The 26,029-nt window shown below is 43.1% G+C and overlaps 2 protein-coding genes across 2 annotated transcripts; one reads left to right on the forward strand and one right to left on the reverse strand.

Annotated features, from left to right (window-relative positions):
* Nucleotides 1–532: 532 nt before the first annotated feature.
* Nucleotides 533–14,838, forward strand: LOC127326103 (xanthine dehydrogenase). Its single transcript, XM_051352960.2, has 14 exons — nt 533–934; nt 1,663–1,762; nt 2,219–2,327; nt 3,754–5,256; nt 6,786–7,028; nt 7,150–7,464; nt 8,468–8,707; nt 9,229–9,513; nt 9,588–9,809; nt 10,956–11,117; nt 11,260–11,394; nt 13,036–13,272; nt 13,376–13,549; nt 14,356–14,838. The coding sequence occupies exons 1-14, from the start codon at nt 793–795 to the stop codon at nt 14,596–14,598; spliced, it is 4,110 nt and encodes a 1,369-aa protein (XP_051208920.1). The 5' UTR covers nt 533–792; the 3' UTR covers nt 14,599–14,838.
* Nucleotides 14,839–24,552: 9,714 nt separating this feature from the next.
* Nucleotides 24,553–25,676, reverse strand: LOC139839301 (uncharacterized). Its single transcript, XM_071829344.1, has 3 exons — nt 25,239–25,676; nt 24,697–25,116; nt 24,553–24,645 (listed from the first exon to the last, which is right to left on the reverse strand). The coding sequence occupies exons 1-3, from the start codon at nt 25,674–25,676 to the stop codon at nt 24,553–24,555; spliced, it is 951 nt and encodes a 316-aa protein (XP_071685445.1).
* Nucleotides 25,677–26,029: the final 353 nt, after the last annotated feature.

Here is a 26,029-nt window from a genome sequence, read left to right on the forward strand (position 1 = left end):
ATAGGGATTTAAATAATAGATTCTCCTGGGTTCAACTTAAATACTTATTGAATTATAATACTACGATTTTCTGCACTTAGGGATTATCAAGATGTTTTCCAACACCGTTGCCGGTGAGCGTATCGCTAAGGTTCTATTCTTGTTTCACATTTCATATAAATTTACTTTCACTAACTAACTTATAAAATATAAACCCATAAAAATTGAAAAGATAAAAATAAAAAATAGTTTCCAATGATATCGAAGAGTTACTTTTTAGACATGTTAAAAGTTTAAACTATTTATCTTGGTGGTAATGCTTTGAATGCAAGTAATCATGTTGAGAGTGCCAAAAAAAGAAAAAAAAACGATAAAAACATATGCTTGAGGATGCCTATGCAACCTCAAAAAGAGGACGAAGACGAGCAAAAAGGTGTGCTTCGGTGTCATCCTCTCACGAAAAATTAAAAGAATTGCCATTGGTGCCCAAATTTGGAGAAGGAAGAGCACCGAAGCAAAACCCAAAAAGAAGATCCATGGCTCATTTGGGATGTTGAGCTACCGCGGGTCTCTTCATCAAGTCGGTCTGAGAGGCAGGTGAGCTGCGCTACTACGTACTACCACCGCCTTCACAAGCAGAATCATCCTCGCCACGTCACTCCACGCATATCCAGTTCCACCCGTCTCTAAAAACAATTCCCAGAGGAGAGGAGGGGAGAGGAGTCACGCGACCGGAGCCAACCGCCCTCACTTCACAGCAGTTCGATCCAAATCGGGATCCTCCATCTCTCTTCCGGCGCCAGGTCATTGCTCATGGGTTCGCTCACCAAGGCGGCGGAGGAGGGGGCGGCAGCGGCGGCGGACTGGTCCGACGAGGCGGTCATCTACGTCAACGGCGTCCGCCGCCTGCTCCCCGATGGCCTCGCCCACCTCACCCTCCTCCAGTACCTCAGAGGTCGCTCCCCTTCATCCTTTCTTCTTTCTAGTCTCTACACTTGCATGTATGCTTATATACGATCCATGTCTGGCGTGTCATTCCTGAATCGTGAAATTGATGTGAGGTCGTTTCGGGGTGTCAGGTGTGTCACTTTAGCAATAGAAAAGAAAACTTGATTTTTTTTTTAGAACAAAAAGAAAACTTGATGGGGGGTATGTTTTATAAGAATGTTTTTTGATCCATTTATGCAATTGCATTATGGTTACTTTTGTACAAATAATCTTACATTTGGACACGGAATCAAAAAATATTATTCTCTCAAAGTCTCAAGACAGTTGATTTTGGAGTACGCTCTTACTGTAGAAAGGCGCTGAACCTTTTTAAGAGAATATATTGCATACTCCTTGCTCTTGTAGCAAAGCAACATAGATCCTACTGGGATCACCAGCGTTGCATGACATTACATAGATTTGTCAGCACACTCGCTAGATAACAACCACCAAGGAAAAGGCAGAACATAACTCATACTCACAGAGCAGAAACCAAAACGCCAGCTGCCTCCTGATCCCATAGCACTGCTCTGTACAAGCATCATCATTGTCAGCGACAACCTTCTTCTGAGAAGTTTCAAGACAATGCTTCAGGGTCATAGGCCGCGGCACTTGCCAGAACACATACTACTTGTATCATTTACATATGGTGGTTTGCAAACTGCGATCTGATTTCTCTATAACCACGTATTGTAGATATTGGTCTTCGAGGAACAAAGCTTGGATGTGGTGAAGGCGGTTGTGGAGCCTGCACTGTCATGGTGTCATGCTATGATCAACCTACGAAGAAATCACAGTGAGAATCATATTCCTTCGACAAGTCCTGCTATCACTTATCTAGTTTGAGTTATTGTTGCTAGATTTTAATAAAATCAAATGTTGCTGAAGGTGCAAATGAGTTATTGTTGAAATGTATACATATGCAAATGCTGGAGGTAAGGCAACCTCACCAGTTCTATACAAGAGATGACTTGAACCATATTCATTCCATCCCATCCCTCTAACCAAACAAAATCTGGAATGGTTTCCGTTCTTCGCACCATTCCATTCTATGGGTATGGGGGATGGAACCATTCCATTTCAGCTTGTGTGCATTTATTAACCTGTGTATAGTGAGGTGCATTGCTAATGAGCCATTCTTAAGAGCCGAATGAAAATCATATGCATTAGTTGTTATGCATCTTTTTTTGGTTATTGCCTATTTCTTGAACTTGAGCTCCATTCTGAACCAAAAAATATTTACTTTATTTAGGCATTTTGCAATAAACGCATGCTTGGCTCCACTTTATTCATTGGAAGGAATGCATATAATCACAGTTGAGGGAATTGGAGACCGCCAGCGAGGTTTGCACCCAGTCCAGGTAATGCACTGTTTTTGTATGACTTTTAGGTATCCATGTCAGCTACTTCTGTTGGCAATATGATCCTAACTAAGGTGGACGATAGTAGTGCTCTTTTATTGTATTTCCATGCTGACTGGTGAATATGGATTTTTTTTTTCTTCGCGAAAACGCAAAAACCTTGCGTTTCGATGCATTGATAGAAAAGAAAGTTATATGTACAAGCCCCTGAAAGGGCACACCCCGCCATACAACTCAGCCCAAGAAAAACTAGTCTAGGGGAGGAGCTGGCGGACAGCACGGGCTCCCGCGTCCGCCCATTGCCGCGCGTCAGACCTAATGTCGTTGAATAGGGACGTCACCGAAGACCGTGCGTTGTCGAATACCACCGCATTCCGGTGTTTCCATATCCACCACGCCGTAAGCATGATAATCGACGAAGTTCCTTTGCGCAGCTGGCGAGGGGCGGTCCGCACAGCCAGCGACCACCACTCTGCGAAATCACCCTCCACCGTGGGAGGACCTGAGGTGGATCGGATCCACGAGAGGACCTGAATATGGAATATATTGAATTCTCTTATGATAATACAGTATTCTATTGCTTAAAAGCGTACTGAAAAAGGTTAAGATTGCTTAGCAGCAGTAAAGCATGTTCATGTATACCGCAGTAGGTCGGTTGTGGTCTTGCATCAGGTCTGATTCAGATATTTGATACTAATCCATTCACCTCGATACAAGCACAATAATAAATTGACACACCTTTACACGTTTAACAGTTGATATACTATTTAATGTAAGGTTGGTAAACATGCCAAATACTACCTCCGTTCCAAATTAAGTGCCGCGGCTTTGGTTAGATTTGGTCTAGATAAGCATGTATATAGTCGCGTTTAAGTGTGCAGATTCGCTCATTTTGAAAAAAAGCTGCGACACTGCAAAAATACCATAACTTAACGGGCATGACTAAAGCAACCCAATTGGCATGATGAGGATATTAAATAGGTCAAATGATAACACTACTTTTTTCTCAGTATATAAAAAAGGCATTTAACCTGTAGAAAAACAATTACTTTGACAGGTTATGTTTTTAGTGTAAATAGGTCATATTACACAACTAGGTCAACTGTCCCCATTCTCCAAAGATGTCAAGTAGACTAGCAAAATCCCTGCCCATTAACTACATGTATTTAGTGTTTACTGTCTCAGAGTTTATTATTTTATATCCAATTATTCAAAATGTGGACTTGTACTTTCTCTCTCTTCTACCTAACCGAGACGCAAGTCTTCTGCGGTCTCGAAAAAAAGCTGTCACATGCCAAGTGTGTCGTTTTATTGACGGCCTACTGTATGCTGAAAAAAAATAAAAGTTTTACTTTTAGTGGCAATACTTTAATCAGTCATTTTTTTACATATTTTCCTTTCTCGTGATGCTCTACATTCTTTACAGGAACGTTTAGCCGTGGCACATGGTTCACAATGTGGATTTTGCACTCCTGGTTTTGTGATGTCCATGTATGCACTGCTAAGATCAAGTAAGCATCCGCCTACAGAAGAGCAGATCGAAGAAAGCCTTGCAGGAAATTTGTGTCGGTGTACTGGCTACAGACCAATAATAGATGCCTTCCGTGTTTTTGCGAAAACGGATGATTCATTGTACACCGGTTCACCTTCAGAAAATGCCAATGGCCAAGCTATCTGCCCTTCAACTGGGAAGCCATGTTCATGCAGAAATGAGACAGATGTTGGTGCTTATGAATCTTCAGTATCCTCGTCCGTAAAATCCTACTTACCTTGTTCATATAATGAAGTTGATGGAAATGCGTACAGTGAAAAGGAGCTCATTTTCCCCTCAGAACTTCAGTTGAGAAAAGTTATGCCACTTAAATTGAATGGATCTAATGGGATCAGGTGGTATAGACCTGTTAAACTGGAGCAGCTACTGCATTTGAAATCATGCTACCCAGATGCAAAACTTATCATTGGTAACTCTGAAGTAGGAGTTGAAACTAAGTTCAAGAATGCTCAATATAAGGTCATGATCTCAGTTACCCATGTTCCAGAGCTTAATACCCTCAGAGTGGAAGAAGATGGATTGCAAATTGGTTCTGCAGTTAGACTTGCACAGCTCCAAAAGTTCCTCAAAAGGGTTGTAGCAGAGCGTGGTTCTCATGAAACTTCGTCTTGTCAGGCAATACTAGGGCAGCTAAAATGGTTCGCGGGAACACAAATCAGGAATGTTGCTTCTGTTGGTGGTAATATTTGTACTGCTAGTCCAATATCAGACCTAAATCCACTTTGGATGGCTACAGGGGCAAAATTCCAGATAATTGATGTTAACAATAATATTAGGACCACAGTTGCAAAAGATTTCTTTCTTGGTTACCGCAAAGTTGATTTAAAGGCTGATGAAGTGTTGCTCTCTGTTGTTCTACCATGGACAAGACCATTTGAATATGTCAAAGAATTTAAGCAAGCACACAGAAGGGAGGATGACATTGCTTTGGTGAATGCAGGAATGCGTGTCCATATAACAGAAGCTGAAGGAAACTGTGTAGTATCTGATGTCTCTATTGTCTACGGAGGGGTAGCTGCAGTTCCACTTACAGCTGCAAAGACTGAAAAATTCCTTGTTGGAAAGAAGTTGGACCACGGATTGTTAAATGAGACCTTCAATTTGTTAAAAGAGGACATTCCACTAGCAGAGAATGCACCAGGTGGAATGGTTGAATTTCGCAGTTCACTTACTTTGAGTTTCTTTTTCAAATTTTTCCTTTATGTTACACATGAGATGAACATCAAAGGATTGTCTAAGGAGGGGCTGGATGCAGCTAACATGTCAGCTATACAGTCTTACACTAGGCCAGTTACTATTGGTACTCAAGGTTATGAATTAGTGGGGCAAGGAACTGCCGTTGGACAACCAATGGTTCATGCGTCAGCTATGCTTCAGGTATTTTTAATCGTCTAGCATTTTACACAATAAGTGTTGACAATGGGTACCTGCAGTACCTGGTGGCGGATGTAGTATGTCTATTATTTTCACCTCCCATGAAAAGTATCACTCCTATGTTGCAACACAGAACTTCGAGCCCTCTGTCCCATAGGAGGTGACGTATAAACTTTGTCCAAAAGTCAATGTTTTCAAACTTTGACCAAATATATTGAAGAAAATATCTAAATTATAATATTAAATATGTATATTATGAAATTATATCTTATGATGAATCTATTGATATTGATTTGGTATTACAGATCTTCATAGTTTGGTATATATTCTTGATCAAACTTTAAAAACATTGACTTTTTATCTAAGTTTATACGCCACCTATTTATAGACGGAAGGACCGAGAGAGTAGTGCATACCAAGCTTAACATAAGTATGTACTCACCCTGGGGAAAGTTAATACTTAAAGAATCACTGTCCTCTGTTTTTGCATTTCTTTGCATCCCTCCTTGACTTACCCGTTTTGTCTTACGAGGTTGCTCATCTCTTCCTAGAACTTTCTGTTTCAAAACACCATCTTTATAGGGAACCTGGCATATCTATCCAAAAACCAATGCATCTTTCAGTCCTCACGTGTAAACATCGCTTTCGGTAGCCTCTGCTGGGAGCTTGTGAAGAAGTCATCAAGTTCAGTTTGGACCTTGGATTGAACTAATGTCAGATTCTTCCTGATCTTATTATTTTTCTGCTTAATAGATCTCAAATTCATCAATGCTGTCACTCTCGAGCATCGATACTAAGGCAGCATCGAGCTCATTTTGCTATTTGGGGTTTTTGATAATTTGAATCTGATCCAAACCAATGATAAGTCTATCTGTATGGCGCAAGTTACAGCCCACAACAGTAGAAAAAAAAAGCATAAAGAAAGTAAAAACAAAATAGAGGAAGCTACGCTGCACTATGTACAGGGTGATACACATCAGGCATCAGGGGCACGGATCGGTAACCTGCATCACCAGATCCTCAACAATTGGGCACTCATTCTCAAAGATGCAATTGTTTCAAAGCCTCCAAAGGCACCACAAAGTGGGCAAGATGAGGCAATCCAAAACTGGGTTACCAAACACTACAACCAGTTGTTTCTGGTTTATCAGTTAGTTACCTCCTGGCGTTGTCTAATATTAAGTTTGCCTGAATGACGTGAAAATACAACCAACTTCCAGATGGAGCTAATAAAAAAACAAAGAACCGTACAGTGGTGTGGCTGTACAGTTAGGTCTGTTTGTTTTTTCTCTATAGTTTTGGTAGTTTAGCTTGGTTTTCCTTTTGTTCGATTTTGATTTCTTGTGGTGTGAAGTTGTAGGGTTTGCGTCATCTTGGCCTTTCTTTATTATAAAACTACACACATATGGGTGCATGTTCGAGAAAGAAGCAAGAAAAGAAACAGCAAAAAAAAAAACTAACAACCCAATATTTTATTATATATTTTCCATATATTTTGTTTTACTGACTTGCTAGATCTTCCAATATGCTAGGTCACTGGCGAGGCGGAATATGTTGATGACACACCGACACCCCCGAATACCTTGCATGCTGCTCTGGTACTGAGTAAGAAGGCTCACGCTCGCATCTTGTCAATCGATGATTCAGTTGCCAAATGTTCCCCTGGGTTTGCTGGTCTCTTCCTTTCAAAAGATCTGCCTGGTGCTAACCATATTGGGCCAGTTATCCATGACGAGGAGGTTTTTGCAGCTGATATTGTTACTTGTGTTGGCCAGGTATAGTTGCTGGACATGATATTTAAACTTTTAAGCATACAGGTTTTGATATGACTTGGTAGGTGGGAAATCTCGCATCTTTGTTATTTTTTCAGTCACACCTTTGTCCTCTCATTGGCAGATCATTGGAATTGTTGTGGCAGATACCCATGATAATGCAAAAACTGCTGCAAATAAAGTAAATATTGAGTATTCTGACCTGCCGGCAATACTCTCAATAGAGGAAGCTATCAAAGCTGATAGCTTTCATCCAAATACAACGAGATGCCTTTCAAAAGGGGATGTTGAACAATGTTTCGTGTCCAATACATGCGATAAAATTATAGAAGGAGAAATTCGAGTTGGAGGTCAAGAGCACTTCTACATGGAACCTCAATGCACTCTTGTCTGGCCAGTTGATTCTGGAAATGAAATTCATATGATCTCATCTACTCAAGTATGCTCTGTTCTTTAGTTTCTGAATTAATAGTGTGAAAGGCATGGGTCGTTAATTTCTTTCATGCTCTTCAAGTAATAGCAGTAATATATCCTCTTCACAGACTTAATCTAGAAAAGTAGGAGCGACACTCAGTCTCTTACCTGGAAATAGTGCAAAGCAATCCGATACTGGACAGCAATATGCTGGGAAGGTGAACATGTCACTTGCTACTCTTCAAACATGAGTCAGGTTAAGAGGCAGGGGTAAACGTGGTGGGACCCATGCACCTGGTGCTTCTGCTTGTTGTAAGGGATAGCCCAGCATTTGGTGTGGTCCATTTTAAAAATATACTCTGCCTTTCATTTTAACAGTAGGCTTCATTTCTAAGAAATTTGTGTATTAGATGATCCCTAATCATCTAATGACTCAGTTCCAGTAATTGTTATATTTCATCTGTATCACATGTAATCAAGGCTCACGGTGTTTTTTCATCATAGAGAAGTGCATCCAAAGGTTGAGAGCCTGTTTTGGCAGCTTTCAGCTTAATGTTCTTCCAATGTGAACCACGACATGCTGTTGCTAGATATATTATGTAGGCCTCAAATCTGCCAGCTTCCATTGGACTAAATCACCGGGAAACTACCTAGCTGAATTAAGTGGTACTGAGTACTGAGAGTTTTTTTTTTTGCAAATTATCCAGTAGTTTTTTTTTTTTGGAATTTTCTTGAAAGAACATGAGTGCCAGTGTGCGCATAGATGTCGCTGAACAGGTAAAATAAATGCAAGAGACTAAGTATGACATTATTTAATATGATGAATGTGGAGTTCTACTGAACTATAACAAAAACAACCACAACATCAAAGCCCTTTTCCCAAGCAAGTTGGGGTAGGCTAGATATGAAACCCAACATAGAACTATATAAACATAAATTTATTGAACATAAAAGGGTATATGCTTAATTTAACATTGGTCGGTAGTATTTGTCTTACTCTTATTTGACTAGATGCTCTTTATCTTAAGGCTCCCCAAAAGCATCAGAAGTATGTCGCCAATGCTCTCGGTCTTCCACTATCAAAAGTTGTTTGCAAGACTAAGCGTATTGGTGGCGGATTTGGTGGAAAAGAAACTAGATCAGCAATATTTGCTGCTGCGGCATCTGTACCTTCCTATTGTCTAAGAAGGCCTGTGAAGATTGTTTTGGACAGGGACGTTGACATGATAACAACTGGACAGAGGCACAGTTTCCTGGGGAAATATAAGGTACATAGCATAAAAAATACATTCTTTTTCAGTCAGATCGGTACTGCCGTGTGTCTGATGACAGAATCGTCTTAGTTCATAGCAAATAATCACAGCAAACTTGGAAATGCTAGCTAGGTTGATTTATTCTGGAGGACGTAGCAACTACATATGGACCATGTTTTAAGATTTGACAGATAGATATGAATGCCAACTGACAATCCTCCTGACGTGACAACTTATAAAGGCTTAGCTAGGGGTACGCTTGTTTTTTCCTTTCTCTGCTCTTCTTTTGCTAGCCTGGTGGTTTATTTCTGGTCAGTTTTCTGCATTGTACCTGTGTCATCTCGACGCTTTCTCCTAACACAAAATGACATGCACTTGGGTGCATGTTTGAGAAAAGAATACTAAATAATAACCAGTGAATACAATGGACTACTGTCATGTGATGTTGAAGTCATTTGTGGATACTTAGCTAAGATATGACTAATACTGAACTTCCATTTTCTCCGTATGTGACCTGAAGTATAATTGATCTTTAGGTTGGATTTACCAATGGCGGGAAGATACTGGCCTTAGACCTCGAAATTTATAGCAATGGCGGTAACTCACTAGATCTGTCCCTTGCTGTCTTGGAGCGTGCTATGTTTCATTCGGAAAATGTCTATGATATACCAAATATCAGAGTCAGTGGGAAAGTATGCTTTACAAATTTCCCAAGCAATACTGCTTTTAGAGGTTTTGGTGGTCCACAAGGTATGTTGATTGCAGAAAATTGGATTCAACACATGGCTACAGAACTCAAGCGGAATCCAGAAGAGATAAGAGTAAGTGTGCACATCTTTGTGGATGGTGTTAGTCTTGTCACCCCATCGTTGTTTAACTGATATACTCTTTACAGGAACTTAATTTCCATAGTGAGGGCACTGTGCTTTATTATGGCCAGTTGCTCCAGAATTGTACACTACATTCGGTTTGGGATGAACTAAAGGCATCTTGTAATTTTGTGGAGGCTCGTAAATCAGTAGAAGTTTTTAACAATAATAATCGTTGGAGAAAGCGAGGCATTGCTATGGTTCCCACAAAATTTGGCATATCCTTCACTACAAAGTTTATGAATCAGGTGAACAGCTGCCCCTCACTAACTTTATGTGCAAAGTTCTGCTAGCTTTGTGCACTTTTGGCCATTTCATGTTTGGTTAAACTATACACTTCAGTCTTTTCAGTTGCAAATTCCATATACATACAATGGCTGCTGTGAGAGCATATTATCATGTTTTTCTGGTTAAATGTTTATTGGGCTTAGTTGAATGTAATACTTGCGTTATTTTTTTTTTCATGAATGTTTGGGGAGGGTTGGCAAACGATTTTAGTATATCATGTTAGCATCTTTTGTATGAACAAGTTTAATTTTTTCTACTTAGGGATATGATAAACTGAGTCCCAGCACAATTATGACAAACTTATAGCTCAAATTCATTCAAATTTTGGTCCCTGGTGGTCCTGCGCCTGATAGCTAAACGGGGAATGGACTAAACAGGCGTCTAAACAGGCGTCACCTGTGTGTGGGGGGTGGTGTCTTGGTCATCGCATACGTATCCCAAAACACCCAGTTATACCATTTCACCAGCAGTCTGTACCATGTCACTGGCGCTGGTACCAGAGGAAGAATTTGCAGGATTATATACTTTGCTCGCTGATTGTGGATGAAATTTCAGTAATGTGATGAGTGCCATGTTTCGCTCGTGTATACTCCAGTACCATGACGATATTTCGTGTCTTTGTTAAAATCATAGGAGTTCCATTGGGAAATACTGAACAAGTAAAAACTTTAGCATGCTTACAGCGTCTAGACGCAACTTTGGAAGACCTTTTTTCTTTGAAGCCTTTGCTACAGCATGCTGGAATATTTGGAAGCATAGAAGGGTCACATTTTGAAAATGAAACACCTTCTATTAGAGTTTGGACCTTTTCTTTCAAAAGGGACCTCTTCCTTCTTTCTTACAGAATGAAGGACAACCTCAAATTCCCCCTTATAACCTGGCTAAACGGTCTGTAGTTCTTTTGTGCTATGCCCTGGGCTAAGCCCTTTTGTACATTCCCTCCCTCAATCTTATGCATATTGTTCTATTTTAATAAAATTTACTGTTGGGGCCTCCCCTACAGTTTTGAGGTAAAAAAAAAAGTAAAAACTTTAGCTGCGGCTTACTTTTTTTTTGCTTATGCATTGTTATTTAATCTAACGTACGTTTTCATGGATGAATTGCAGGCTGGTGCTCTTGTGCAAGTTTACACTGATGGTACTGTCCTGGTAACACATGGTGGGGTTGAGATGGGACAGGGTTTACACACAAAGATAGCCCAAGTTGCTGCCTCGTCACTAGATATCCCTCTAAGCTGTGTATTTATCTCAGAGACAAGTACAGATAAGGTAAGATTTGGAACCCATTGCTAGTAGGGTGGGCAGAAATCCCCCTATATATATGCTAAGATAGAATTGTTTTTGGATTTATTTGTGTATTGTACTATTTCTGTTACCAATGATGTGATGGTCACACATTTCATATGCTTAGGTTCCAAATTCTTCACCAACAGCAGCCTCTGCCAGTTCAGATTTATATGGTGCTGCAGTTCTGGATGCTTGTCAGCAAATAAAGGCTCGGATGGAACCAATTGCTAGTAGGGGGAACCACAAGTCCTTTGCGGAGGTAATATTATCAATATTGTATTCTTTGTCTTGAGTAGTTGGGGGCTCACATAATTGATTCTTGTTTGAAGAATTGGTGAATTGTAACCATACATTACTTTCTTTTTAAGATAACCACCTAATATGTTTGAAGAATTGGTGAACTGTAAACATACATTACTTTATTTTCAGGACAACCCCTAATATGATAAAATTGCATTAGGTTGTGTTGAGACTTTGTCGTGCTCACTAGCTGGTGATGCTATTGCAGCAACCCATTAGTTCACGGCCCTTTTCAGCTGTACAATGCATTATCTTCAATGATACCACAGTCTACAGATTTGGTGTTGGGACCAGAACAGGGTAACCAGCACAATCAGTGGACTAATCGTTGGACTAGTAAAACCATCAAGCCAGTGTAATGGACTGCAAGCACATATAATAGTTTTAACGTCAAATACCATCAAGTATGAAAATGCTTGCTATGGGGTTCTTGAAAGCCAGTACTGTTGAATGGGGCTAATGATTATCCTGTGTTTTATCACTTGTCATCTTGTGTCGCTAGTTAGTCTCAAGTGTCAATAGGCCCAAAAGGCCCACAGCAGGAATCAACATTAGTAAGAAATTGGTTGGAAGTGGTATTGGTTGTCTTATGTTCCTTGATCAAACATTTGTCTTGACATCTATTGATTTTTTTAACTCTTAAAAGAATAGTTTAAAGAGGTCCTTGACATTGTAACTCCACTAACCACTTAAAATCATCCTTTCCCCTCTACGAAATGCCCTGAAACCCTCAATCCTTCACCTTGATGGCCAAGCACCTACTTGGCAAGGCAACTGCCGTTGTTTCCTGAACCAAATACCCAAATATATGCTCTCTCATCAAACTTAAAGGTATGAATCGTCTTTGGTAGAGAGCGTTGTGTGCTTCCCTAGCATACTACACATTTTGTGAGGTGACAACTTTGTGGAGAAGTGGCAGTGAATAACACTTACTGCCATGAGGTGGCAACTTCAGATGATGTAGGTACTGAATTTCTCCTTCATCTGGAGAAGTGGCAGCGATGTAATCTTTGCTCTCTACTCACATTTGACAGCTCGCTACTAGGGCTGACAATGGGTCGAGCTCAAGCTCACCCCTTTTGAGAACACGTTTGGTAAAAACTCGCCAAAGGGAGCGTGGTATCGAAATCTATCTTGCAATTATTATGAAAATGTAGCTTTTGATAAAGGCTTCAGCTCAACTTGACAAGTTGTCAAATTATACGGATATACATCTAGGAGAGCCTTATCCAGCTGTTCAAGCTTTGTAGGTTCACAATTTTGAGTTCATGCTCAAGGTCAGGCTGATTTGTAGGAGCTAAAATAGCTTCTCTGAGCTCAAGCTTTTTAGCATCCATACCCATAGCTTACAACTGTCTCTGTCGCTACATTTGCTTCTGTATCTTCTGTATACCTTCTAAGTTCTACCTTGGATAGTAGCGAGCTGTGATCAAACTTATTGCGTCTTCTGATTTGATTGCTACAGCTTGCTTGATGATGCTTCCTACTATTCCCACCTAACCTAGGTGTATGTTCACATAAAATTAATTAAAAATGTTGTATTCCAGCTGTAAAAATATTAGCAGTTCAATTAATTTTGGTCTGGTGCTCTATTTTCCAGTTAGCTGAAGCATGCTACATGGAACGGGTAGATCTTTCTGCTCATGGGTTTTATATCACCCCTGATATTGGGTTTGATTGGATTGCTGGCAAGGGAAGTCCATTTAATTACTTCACCTATGGAGCCGCATTTGCAGAAGTTGAGATTGACACCCTAACGGGGGATTTCCACACAAGGACAGCTGATATAGTCATGGATCTTGGCTATTCAATTAATCCAGCAATTGATATTGGCCAGGTATGTTTACAGGATATGATAGAATAGGAATCTGGAGTAGTAGTGATATCCTTCTTCCATATATTTTCTTTTGCTGTTCTTTAACTTGCATGGCTTATTGCAGATTGAAGGAGCTTTCATCCAAGGTCTGGGTTGGGCTGCCATGGAAGAGCTAAAGTGGGGGGATGACAACCACAAGTGGATCCGCCCTGGACACCTTTTCACTTGTGGTCCTGGCTCTTACAAAATACCCTCTGTAAATGATATACCTCTCAATTTCAAGGTTTCACTGTTGAAGGTAAGTTTCCCCCTTTTTCCATTTCTATATAGACCTGGTCGAAGAAGTTGGATTCTCATTGAAAAAAGGAAGTTTGATTCAAATATTACTACAATGGAGAAAGTGCTGTTTTTTTTTACTGCAACTATAGAAGTGAGACGCTACAAATCAGGGGTGCTTGCTGCATTAGTTCAAATTCCGTGATTTGTTTTTTACACATGGTAACATGCTCACCAGATGTCGCAAAAATAAGCTCACTAAAACTACCGTGAAAATCATTTTAATATGAAATCAGACATCTGACCCATTTTATCCATCCGTTTTTTTATCCTGTTAATGGCGAATCAGCTGTCTTATATTAATCGTAGCACTTAACTGCTGCTATTCTGCCTTGTGTTACCTTTCTGTGTTTAAGTGTAAGTGTAACCTTGCTACATAACTAATTTATAATTGAACTTGAATCTGAGAAGAATTGATGTCTTTCATGAAAAAGAAAGCCAATGATATCTGACAGGATGGTTTTCTACCACTGTAGCAACCATAGGCATATGGAAGAAATAATGTGAAGTGTAGATGTAGGTATCCACAGTTTGCTTGATCTTTATAGTGGGAACTGGACAGTACTTCCCACATACATTATTGCACAGGATCAAGAAAGTGGCAAACGCGGAATCTTGCATACGTAACAAAAGAATATCATTTGCATATCAACTTCCTAGCTATCTTTCACAATGTTCTTCTGAATTGCATTGTTTTCAAAGCGTCCATCTCTTTTCATTTAGTTGGCGTCTCTTGATTAACCCCACACGTTATTCTCTTCACTGCAGGGCGTTCCAAATCCAAGGGCCATCCATTCATCCAAGGCTGTAGGAGAGCCGCCGTTCTTCCTTGCCTCCGCCATCTTGTTTGCGATAAAAGACGCGGTCGCCGCAGCCAGGGCCGAGGAGGGTCATCTTGACTGGTTCCCCCTCGACAACCCGGCAACACCTGAAAGAATACGGATGGCCTGTGTTGACTCCATTACGAAGAAATTTGCTAGCGTATATTACCGTCCCAAGCTTAGTGTATAGTGGTTACTGCCACGGTAGGGGATACACAGAAGGTAAAATGACTACGTGTTATGTGTTGTACAGCCTGGTGCCGCTGTGTGCAAAATAAAAGTACAGGTAATGCATCAATTTAGGAATTAGAAATACGAATACCACATACTTTTGTGATCCTAGAAAGGCACTGATATGCAAATTTCCTGAGCCGTTCACTTGTAAAATATGGCTGCCGGGTACCTAAGGGAACTGGGAGGTTTTTAATAAGGTGGCCTGTCTGCTTAATATATATTGTGATTACCTTAAAAAAAAGTAAAAGGTGGCTGCCACTTGTTCTATTCGGCTAATCAGACTGATTGGAACTAATTTTACACGGATTGACAACTATTAGGACTACTCCACCTCATTTTGTAAAAGTGGAACTAAAACGCACCTAGAGAACAATTATTGGGATGGCCCATGTATTTAGCTCAATCGAATTAGAGTGCATGATACATAGCAATCATGATATTTTTCTTGGAAGGTTATACGATCACCATTCCAGGAAAAGTCCGGTTTGAACCTGGGTGCATGTGAACCCTAGTTGGAAATGCATTTTTCAAATGTTAAAAAATTCTGAAATAAAAATATCTGGGGTACGTATGCATGTTCCATGTGTGCGTAGAAAGTTTTCGCGGAGAAACCGCTTTTTTATTTCAGAATCTAAAAAAAACAAAATACGTCACATATATACTGCTATATAGCCCTGCAAAATTTCACTTTTTTGCCGAGACAAAATGAAAACTTTTTTCGTCACGAAACTCATGTCCAGGGTATATATTTGAGATCATCTGGGAAATCATTTTGTGTTTCGATTTTTAAAACATGTTTTGACATCACAAACGAAACTTTTCAAAAAGTGGGTTCACATGCCCCCATGTTCCATATATGCAGTTCCACCATTCCATCCCTACAATCCACTCTCCATCACTTAACTGTACGCGCCACATGCATAGTCACGATCACCATTTGGCATGTTAACATTTTATTATTTGAAAGCCATCATGGCGTAATACATCGTGCAAGATTATAAAGTCTTAAAAGGAAAAAAAAAACAAAATCAGGAGGTTACTCCCTCTTGCCACACAAATACTACAATGGACTAAGGCCACTCCGATCCGATTTACTAGCAAGAACATGAGTTGCCCTACTGGCTTCCCTAGGACAATGGCTTAAGATGACAACCATGACATAAGCCGGCGGTCCAAAACAAGATGGAGGTGCGGCTAGGGTTAGGGATAGACAAGTTTTACTAAACATTAGGGTTTTTCCCATTGCGTGTGTTCACGTGTATCATCCCTCCGAGGGTTCGGCGTTGCGTTTATCTATTATACTAGATCGAACACAACGATACAATAGATCGGGCAACACCCGAGGAGGATCTGCTGAGATCCCCCTTATCAACATGGCCAGAGGAGTTACCTAGCGTATTATGGGGCATACGAACTACACCGAACACAACGATACAAGAAACCCCGTTCTTCTTAGTTCATGGAGCCGAGGCAGTGCTCCCAATAGAAATAGAACATGATTCTCCGAGAGTAGCGGAATATGATGAGGAAACTTAGAGAAAGGCGCTAGAAGATGATGTCGATGCAATCGACGAAGCTAGAGACGAGGTGTTATCAAGAGTCACCACGTACCAACAAAACTTGAAGAATTATCACAGTCGACATTTGCGACCAAGATCCTTTCAAGTTGCGACTTGGTTATTCGGCTCACTCAGGACAGTCACGAGAAATTTGAGTCTCCATGGATAGGACCATATATCGTCACCCCAGTAATTCCAGGAGGCGCATACAGGCTGAAGGACAAGAAGACGGGGAAGGAGGAATCTAACCCCTGGAACGTGGCGCAGCTCGGGCGTTTTTACGCATAGAAGCCGAAATATAGTTACATATGTAAACTTACAATGTACTGAAAAGCTCGCGAGTTTTTAGACGCACTTTTTTCCTTTCAGGGCACCGAGTGGGGCTGAAAGGTTTTTAATGAGGTGGGCTCGCGATGCTGCAATATAGTAAAAATATTGGTGATGTACATCTTTTTTCGTCAGGCTCGGGGGCTTGCAACCCGCAGATTCAACAATATAGACTCGACCTTTACAATATATAACTCACAAATCATTCGCCTTGGTCCAAACACCTTGCAAGCAATAAAAATACATACACCTACCGAAACACTCGGGGGCTAGAGAAAAGAGGAAAAATAAGTAAAAATTGATCCGACTATATATGGTTCTCGCAACTATACAAGATATCTCTTTTATTTAAGGAAAAACTCGACAGAAGATAAAGACCATCAATCATCTTTGATCAGGTCATCTATGTCCTCCCTTTCACCTTCCGCAGATGCACCCATGGAATCGGCATAATGGTTTTCGGTAAAGAAAGCAGCATCCATCCGAAGAAGATCTTCAATCATTTTCTCAGCTACGGGTGTTACCGTGTCATTGATCCTGTCGACGTTCCTCCTTCTTTTCCTCAATCTGGCGTGGCAGAGATCAACGATGTTGGACATATCCAACTTTGGGTAGCAGATCTGCAGCATAATCAAAGAAAATCTGGCACCAGCCATCAATTGAGCTTTCACAAATCCGTGTATACGACGAACGCTCTTGAACTTGTCCATTAACTCAGGAAGTGTTTTGGGTTGAAGATTCCGAAGAAACATGGCGTTGTAAACCATGGCCAGCGTCTTCGTGCAGAATTCAAGATATTCCCACACCTGAGCAGCACCGTCCTGGAATCGTATAATTTGTCGGGTCCGGTCTGGACTGGACCAAAAGCTGGCGTTGTTCTGCAGAGCAAGTCGAATGAGAACCTCAGACCTCGCATCAACACGCTGATCCTCGGCAGTAGCATCCAAGAATGAGCCTAACCATATCAAAAGATACAATGAGGTTTGCAAAAGTATACATGGATAAGTAAAATAAGAACACAAAGGGCAAAACTTACCCGCCATATCCAGACTTGTGTCAGTCAGTAGTTCAAGCATATAATTTTCTCGAGAGGTAGCCTGTAAGGCCTCGACAACAGCAGCTTCTTTCAATTCTAAGTCTTCTTGAGCCTGCTGAAGAGCTATCTTCTCCCGCTCAGACGATTTGCGGGATTGATCCATGACAATAATGGATTGTTTCTTCATGGCTTGGAGTTGCTGTCGAAGTTCAGCTAATTCTAGTTGATCTGAGTTAACACATGAAGAATTGTCCAAGAAAACGTCGACAGCTATCCGTTTAGAGCGAGACGTAGCAGGAGAAGCAGATGATGGTCCAGCAGTCTTAGAGTAATTATCAAACACCAACTGGAAGAAAGAAAAAGTCGACATCAATTACCAAACAAGGATTCCTTCTTTTTCATTCATAAGTCAGGATATTTACATAAGTGAGGATCCATTACAAAAGGTCGGCTCCTAGTGAGTCGACAAAGGTAGTCGTACATCATAAAGATATCGACAACTACCAAAAGAGAAAAAGAAAAGAACGAGGGATAAGTTGGTCTACTTGACCTCCGGCTTGGCGGTACTGGAGGAAGTAGCTGGTTTGTATCCCAGGAAGGAGAGAATCTTCTTAGAGTGCGGCTTGGCATCCTTCACCAAGGACTTCCACTTCTCCTTGTTTATTCCCTTCGTTTCGCCAGCTTTCGCCCAGTCGACATTTTGGTGACTTTCGGCAACCAGGGCTATGGTTCCTTCGACTCCAACCTTCAAATTTTCCTGCCGAAAAGCCAATCTAAGATCCTCCTGGGGTAGGAAGCACCTGGCAACCTCAGAGAAAGTATTTGGTTGTGTTTGCTTGGGGAAGAAGTAGGGGAAGAGGCGCGTGAACGCGGCCCGCGCATCAGCAATACTGCTGCGCGCTAGATCCCCATGAAGCTCGAGGATTGAGAGGGTGTCGAGAAGACGATCCTCCTCAGCTTCGTGAAGGGTAAAATCTTCACCCATTTTTCCTGCTGGAATAAGATTCGGGTTCGTAAAAAATATGCAGAGAGACAATCTTAGAAGAAGCTTAGAAAATAAGATCAAGAAACTTACTAACAAAGCGCCGGTTCTGAGACTCTAAGCGACCTATGATGGCCTCTTCACGCGCAATCTGTTGAGTCATCTTCTCGCTTAAAGCATTCTCAGCATGATGAAGCCTCTTGCGAAGATCTCCAACAGAAGTAGCGTCTTGCTCAGCTTTCTTGCGAGCCTTTTCGCTTTGCTCAAACTTAATAGCAAGATCATCAGCGCGTTTGTTGGCTTTGTCGAGAGCCTCTGGCGGAAGAAGACGATGCAGGAATTTGAAGTCAAAATACAACACAGTCTAACCGAGGAAAGTAAAAATATCTCATCCGCAGAAAGCAAGGTTTACCTTTCAAATCTTCGACAGTATCACGATACCCAATAAATTGGGTACCGAGATTGATGAAATGTTTTATCAGAGGCTACAAAAAGAAAGTCGGGAGATAGGTTCATAAGGGAAAAGCTCGACAAATGGTAAAAAAACATGAGACTGACATCCTTAAAAATAGCCGCAAGAATACTTACATCATCCAAGGGAGGAGTCGTTGAACTTCCAGCCAAAAAGTCGTGGCTCTCGCCAAGTCCAATCCTTGGCCTTTTTGGCGAAGGAGCTCGGGGGCTGGCGATAGGAGTCGACGTTTCCACATCTTGATGGCGAGGAGGCGAAGGTTCTTCAGCAGCACGGTGTGCTTCAAAAAGAACCAAGGTATTTGACATGCTCGTTGGGGCCGTCAGATTAGCCGCAGGCTCTTCTTCTTCTTCGCCACTGTCAACAAAGAAACGTAAGAATATTCACAAGAAACATGCAAGAGTAAGAGACAGCGTAACTTACGAGCTAATAATGGCGTCGTCATAAGGACAGAAGCCACCCTCCTCCTCAGGAGAAGTTTCCTCGGCAGGTGATCCACTGGGTTTGGAGGTGCCGGAGTCTTCGACTTCATCCCTTTTTCTTTTGTTCTTTGGAGAAACTGCGGAGGGAGGAGAGCGTACTGAGTCAGTCTCTTTTTCGGAGGAAGCCGCAGAATTGTGAGATCCTGCGACTTCACTCTCAGGATGAGATGGTTCCTGCGAATCGTCGGTAACGAATGTTCGCTCATCTACCTCTCCACCCTCAGGTCGGGGAGAAAGAGAAGATAGGACTCGATGGTTCTGAAGAAGGAAAATCAACACCAAGGGAAAAGTAAGTAAGCAAGACAGCAGTCGAAAAATAGAAATACAACCCGAGAGAGAAGTTACTTACTTCGGGGAGGGCGTGGTTGCTGCTGTACGGTTCCACGCGACAAGAGATTGGAACCGCCAGTTCTTGCTCAGCGACGAATAACGTCGAACAAGCTTCTCCAAGTCCTTCACAGAAAGGTCCTTGGATATGTGGTCGACATCTTCTTCGCCAACATACATCCAGAGGGGGTTTTTGCGAGCCTGCAAAGGCTGCACCCTAATCCTAAGGAAGTGAGCAGTGATCTGAACACCCGATAGTTCTTTACCGCGGGTGTTCTGAAGATCGTGGATGCGCTTCATCAGAGCATTGGTCACCGTTTTCTCTTCCTCGGTAGCTTCGGCGTCCCATGACCGGCGCCGAAGGATTTTCGCGGCACCGTCAAAAGGAGCGATGTTGTATTCCTGCGAGTCGACGTGCTCCTCTTGGACGTATAACCATCTCCAGCGCCATCCTTGAACGGAGTCAGGGAATTTAATGTCGAAGTAGTCAACGTCGGGACGGATGCAGGTGACAACGCCGCCCACATTGTAGGCGACAATGTGAGAGCTGTTGCGCCGGAGATAAAAGATGCGTTTCCACAGGCCCCAATGAGGATGGGTCCCGAGAAAGCATTCGCATAGTGTGATAAAAATCGAGATATGAAGGATGGAGTTGGGGGTCAGCTGATGTAGCTGAATCTCGTAGACAAAGAGAAGTCCACGAAGAAACTCGTGGATGGTGGTGGAAAGGCCGTGAATGAGGTGGTCGACGAAGGTTACCCGATATCCAATGCACGACGTAGGGAAACTTTCATCGCTAGGGAAGACTAGTGCTTCCTCCTTCAGCAGCCCCAATGTCTTGAGGGTCTTCAGATCTTGGTTAGAGATCTTAGATCTCTCCCACCCGGAAATCTCCGTAGGCTCCATCGACGGGTTGGTTCCTGGAGCGGTGTGCCTGGTGAGCTTCGTGCGCGGTGGCATCAAAGCGAGCTTTGGAGGAGAGCAAGAGCGCACGAGATTGGAGCATCAATGGTGATTTTGGAGAGAGAAAGGAAAGATGAGCGGCGCGGCGAAGGGGATGAATGAGGATGAAGGGAGATACTTATGGCAAGCCACCGAACCGTCGCGTCGTTGGATGAAAATAAAAATGGATCCTATGCCCTACACGTGTCTACAGGGGTAAAAACGTATATTCACTGTGAAGTTACTGGACAGGCGTTACAGTGCGCGTGCCGGAAAAAGCGGAGGACGTGTGTCCCCCACTCCCAAGACGTGTCAAAAGCGCAGAGGTTTGGACCCACATATCAGAGACATGACAGGACTCGCACCTTCCCAATACAGAGTTCGTGGCTATCGTCAGCATCAACGTCGTCATTGGAAAATCTCAAATAGGTATTTCAAAATAACGGCAGAAGAACTGTCGAGGATTCCAATAATATAACTTCGAGAGCCTTTGATCAAATACAAGTATTTGTTCAAATTCTCGGGGGCTACTCTTATCCGAAGTTGAATGACTACTTCTGATAAGAGGAGGGCATAAAGGACATAAATAAATGATGGTTTAAAGGAGATAAGAAGTGAGCCTACAGCCAAGTATAAATACTTGACTGTAGCCTCGGGGGCTACTCCCATCGGGAGCGCTGGTCGCGCACCCGATAAAATGAAAGGAGGAACAGAAAGGAGTTATTTTTTAATTTAATTGAGCCTACAACCAAGAATAAATACTTGACTGTAGCCTCGGGAGCTACTCACATCGGCAGCGCTGGTCGCGCACCCGATAAATTGTGATGAGAAGAATAGTCGATAAAATTCAAGGAGTATGGTTGTCGCCTTACATTTTCGAGTTACACATAACTCTGCATGTACTCCCGTCGGGAGCGTCAAGATATTATCGTTGATTGACTCGACGAAATTGGCTATTCCAACAGCTGACAAAGGTACTCGACAATATATTCCTGGAGCGCGTCCGCCGCGATAAAACCTCTGGATGTCGTAAAACTTTACGAAGGTAAGACCCCAGGTTCTATCCTGAGTGGCGTGGTATCGCACCTGAATGCGCTCTGCTACTTTTTTCTGTATCAACAGATGCGAATAAACATTCCTAGCGGACGCGCTATGGATTTTATAAACATGACTGGAATTCGATTCATGAGTAAGTCCTAAAACGGCACATGTCGAATTACGCCAGTATCCCGGGATCATGTCTAGGGACTTGATCTTGAAGTAGGTTTTTGCGGGTTTGCCACGAGAGCAGTTAACGGGTACCTGATCCGTCAGATGAACCAGCCCCATCTACCATTATCCCTGTGCAAGATATATATGTCTCGAATAAATTATTTGTAAACAAATCGAAGAGTTTACGAATAAATTATATGATGGAGATTTTACTCGACTCTGCGATTCAAACAAAATCTCGGGGGCTACTGACATAGGCATCCCAGACGGGCCTGTCGAAGATAGTACCCGGTGTTTAATGAAAGCCCATTACCTGAAGTTTATGAAGCCCAGAAGCCCATAAAGACGTCGACTATGGCAGAAGAGATAGATTAGGGATAGAGATTTGTAACTTTACGGGACGGATTCAAAGAGTCTCCCGGCAATTGTAACTTGTGTAATACGAAACCCTCGGCTCCGCCTCCTATATAAGAGGGAGTCAAGGGACAAAGAAAGCACCGATATTATTCTCAACTCAACCCTAGTTTTTAGCAGTCGAGCACCTTTTCGGCCGAAACCTTCGAGATCTACTTGCCCTCTACTTCCGCGAAACCCAAGTCTACAACTTGTAGGCATTGACAAGTTAATACCTTGTTAGGTGCGTCGCTTCGACAAGTTAATACCACGTTAATGGTGATGCCTCGCCTGCCGAGCGATCGCCGCCCACCTCCGCCAACATAGTAATGGCGATGCCACGCGTACCGTGGTCGTCGGCTGCCACCGACCTATATAAAGAGGGTGCACACTCTTCTTCTTCATCCACTCCTCCACACAAACCCTAGCCGCCAAGATCCACAGTAGCGCCGCCTAGCTCTTCCTGCAACGCAGCCAGGCTCGCGAGGAAGTCCATGGCGTGTCCAGATGGACGACCAGGAGATCGAGGCCGCGGGCCTGGGCGCCCCCGTGGCCGGGGCCGCCGAGGTGGAGCAGCTACGGCCCCACGGTCGCCATCGCCTGCGCCGTCCTCGTGTTCGCAGGAGGAGCCCTGTTTCGAGTTCCTCCTCCGCATCGACGATGACCCACTCGGCATCCAGCGGCTCCCGGATAAGTTCGCCGAGTTCGTCGATGGCATCGAGCCGACCCAGTTCCAGCTACGGGAGGCTAGCTGCAACTTCTGCCGGTGCCTGTCGAGGTCTTGTTCGACGAGCAGAGCAAGATGTACCTGCACACGGGGTGGGACAAGTTCGCTCGCGACCTCGGGCTCGAACCCGGCTGCCAGCTCACCTTCCTCTACGAGGGGGATGGCGAGATTATCGTCAAGGTGTTCGATGACACAGCATGCCGCGGACACTACCACACCAGCGAGTCCGGCTCGAACACCGACAGTTAAAATTGTTAGAGTGTTCTTTCTTTGCAGCGAATATGTCCACGAGCCAATGGAAGCCACTAGTGGCGGTTTTTGGATGTTCTTCCTCGAAAGGACCAACATGGCTATAATTACCAGCTAGATTTTCCAGTTTGGGTGATTGAGTGTGTCCGAGAGTGTTCTTTCTTGGCAGCGAACATACGGAACCAACACTAGTTAGGTTTCGTCATTTTCCAATGTTTTAATTTGTGTCAACCATGGTTCAAACTATGTATTAGTTTGTGTAAACCATGTTTCCAATTATGTATTAGTTTGTGTAAAACCATGTTCCCAATATGTAATGTTTGGAACTATGTTTATAAATTGAGGAGAGGAAAAAAAACAAGTAGAAAAAAATGCGTCGCCCCGTTGGAGCCACCCTCAGGCAAAAACGGACGCGCGGACAAAAACAGTCAGTTTTGCGTCCGCTAGGCGATGCAAACGGACGCGAGCGGGTAATTTGGACGTCTGAAATATGTCGCCCCTTTGGAGATGCCCTTAGGGGTTTCTTCTCCCTAGCGTAGTGGTGCAGAAATGGGACCAACGAAACTAAACGAGGCCCTAGACTTTGCAGCTCAACAGTAGGGGTGTGTTTGGTAGCATGTGCCCAAATCCTGGCTCACTGGCGCAGTGGTGCAAGCACACCTGCGCGTCCAGAACGAGCCACGGGTCGGAATTGGCCTGTTGTTTGGTAGGTCGGGCTGCATCGGCTGGGCCGAAAAGGCCTTTCTGTTTGTTTGCCTGCAGCCAACCTGAAATCTCGATGGAGATGAGATTAGGCCTGTTTGGTACCATCCAGGCATGTCTAAGGTTACCTCTTCTCTACAACGGGTAGCCTTACCATGCTCTCACCTCCCATGACACATAAATCACAGTTCATGACAGTTGCAAACTTACGAAGCTAGCAGTTCACGAAATCAGCCCTAGCTAGTACGGATGGTAGTTCATAACACGATGCTCCCTAGCTACTACGAATGGCAGTTTATCATAACGGGATCGTTCAACATACGGGGATCTAATAGGGGTTCGAGAAATAGGGGATCATAGGGGGTTTTCTTCTTCTTCTTCTTCACTTCTTCTTCTTCTTCTTCATCTTCTTCTTCACTTCTTCTTCACTTCTTCACTTCTTCTCAGATGGTGGTGTTACCTCTGGCTTCCCACATTGCGTATGCTCACTCTTGCCTCTTCTACTTCCAGGCATCATTGTCGCCTGCGTCCACGCCATGGTCGGTCTCTACTTCATCAAAAGTGACAACCTCTTCGAAGAACTCATCCCCGCCCTAACCTAGGATCCAGTTGTGAAGAATGCGGCAAGAAAGGACCAGATTTACTTGAGTGTCAAAAGTGTGGAACGGTTTATGGTCAAGGAGCTTGAACCTGTTCTTCAATGCAGCAAAGGCCCTCCCAATGGTGACTCTAAGGCTTGAGTGTCTCAGATTGAACAACTCTTTCGCATTCTGAGGTCGGTGCTTCACAGAGAACTTGTTGAGGTGGTACCTTGTTTTCCTAAAGGGAGGTAGAATACCAGGTCGGCATACATATCCAGCATCTCCAAGGTAGGACTTACCCTCAGGGATTTGCAACCCATCAGGACTTGACAAGTTGTCGACCAGGATGATCACATCATGAGCTGAACCCTCCCACCTAGCAAGCACGTAGGTGAACCTCAAATCGAAATCCACAACTGCTAGCACGTTCTGGCTAGTGTAGTGCTTCCTCCCGCGGAATGTTGCATACATTGATCTCGGTACCTTTGCAGTGACATTAGTACCATCAATAGCCCAGTGCAATCATGTAAAAAAATTAGCACACAGTCGTGTTTCTGACAGTACCACACATCTGATAGGTAGAAGGAATATGATTTTGTACTCACCCTGAAATAGGGGAACCACCTATAGCTGTTCTTGATCTTGGGTGGTGTGTTCATTGATGCCGACATGATCATTTCACCTCTGAGCTCCCCAATTGCGTACAACACCTGCTGGAAGTACCGAGAGATAGTCCCCGTGGACCGCCTGAATGTGCTATGGATGACTCTGAACCTCTGGTTATGAACCACGACATGAAAAAACATTGCAAATTGTTTTTCGACAGAGGTGTGGATGCTATCAGTCAGCGGTCCTCTAGTCCTGAACGTTTTCACAAGTGCATAGAAAGGGGCTCTTCTCATCTGTAGCATCTGGATAGTCTCAACGTCATTGTAGTTGTAGATGTGGTTTAGGTTGGCAATCCTCTCCTGATCTCGTTGTACCATAAGACCATAAATCACACGAGTAAAAGCAGCATGCCTAACTGCTCTCTTGTGCAACATCAGGATCCAGGCTTGTATGCAAACAATGAGTGCTGCAGCGTGATGCACAAGCTGGAGCTGGTCGGTCTACTCAAACAATATCTATGCATTACAAACGGTCTTATCGAACCCAACTTGTTCTACCAACATGAATCCAACACTACAGTGGAGCAGAGGAGTTTTCCCTTACCTCTGTCATGGCGGACGATGGACAGCCGCAGCAGATGTGCGCAGGCTCCGCCGCGGCTGGAAAAGAGGACCCTGATCCGGCGCCGGAGACCGAAGGGAGATGCGCGCTACCAGATCTGGTTCGCTCGCCGGTGCGAAAATTGGGGAAAAGAAAAATTTGGGAGGGAACTAATGGAGAGGGTAAA

The sequence above is a fragment of the Lolium perenne genome, chromosome 4 (genome assembly GCF_019359855.2).
Source record: "Lolium perenne isolate Kyuss_39 chromosome 4, Kyuss_2.0, whole genome shotgun sequence".
NCBI lineage: Eukaryota > Viridiplantae > Streptophyta > Magnoliopsida > Poales > Poaceae > Lolium > Lolium perenne.

What these genes read in the sequence shown, in the direction of transcription:
- LOC127326103 (XM_051352960.2), top strand. Translation starts at nt 793, where the DNA reads ATGGGTTCGCTCACCAAGGCGGCGGAGGAGGGGGCGGCAGCGGCGGCG. An exon ending in CCTCCTCCAGTACCTCAGAG is followed by an intron (nt 935 to 1,662) that starts GTCGCTCCCCTT and finishes CACGTATTGTAG; the next exon opens with ATATTGGTCTTCGAGGAACA. An exon ending in GTTTCCTGGGGAAATATAAG is followed by an intron (nt 8,708 to 9,228) that starts GTACATAGCATA and finishes ATTGATCTTTAG; the next exon opens with GTTGGATTTACCAATGGCGG.
- LOC139839301 (XM_071829344.1), bottom strand. Translation starts at nt 25,676, where the DNA reads ATGTTGCACAAGAGAGCAGTTAGGCATGCTGCTTTTACTCGTGTGATT. An exon ending in GGTGGTTCCCCTATTTCAGG is followed by an intron (nt 25,117 to 25,238) that starts GTGAGTACAAAA and finishes GTCACTGCAAAG; the next exon opens with GTACCGAGATCAATGTATGC. An exon ending in TCCACACTTTTGACACTCAA is followed by an intron (nt 24,646 to 24,696) that starts GTAAATCTGGTC and finishes ATCCTAGGTTAG; the next exon opens with GGCGGGGATGAGTTCTTCGA.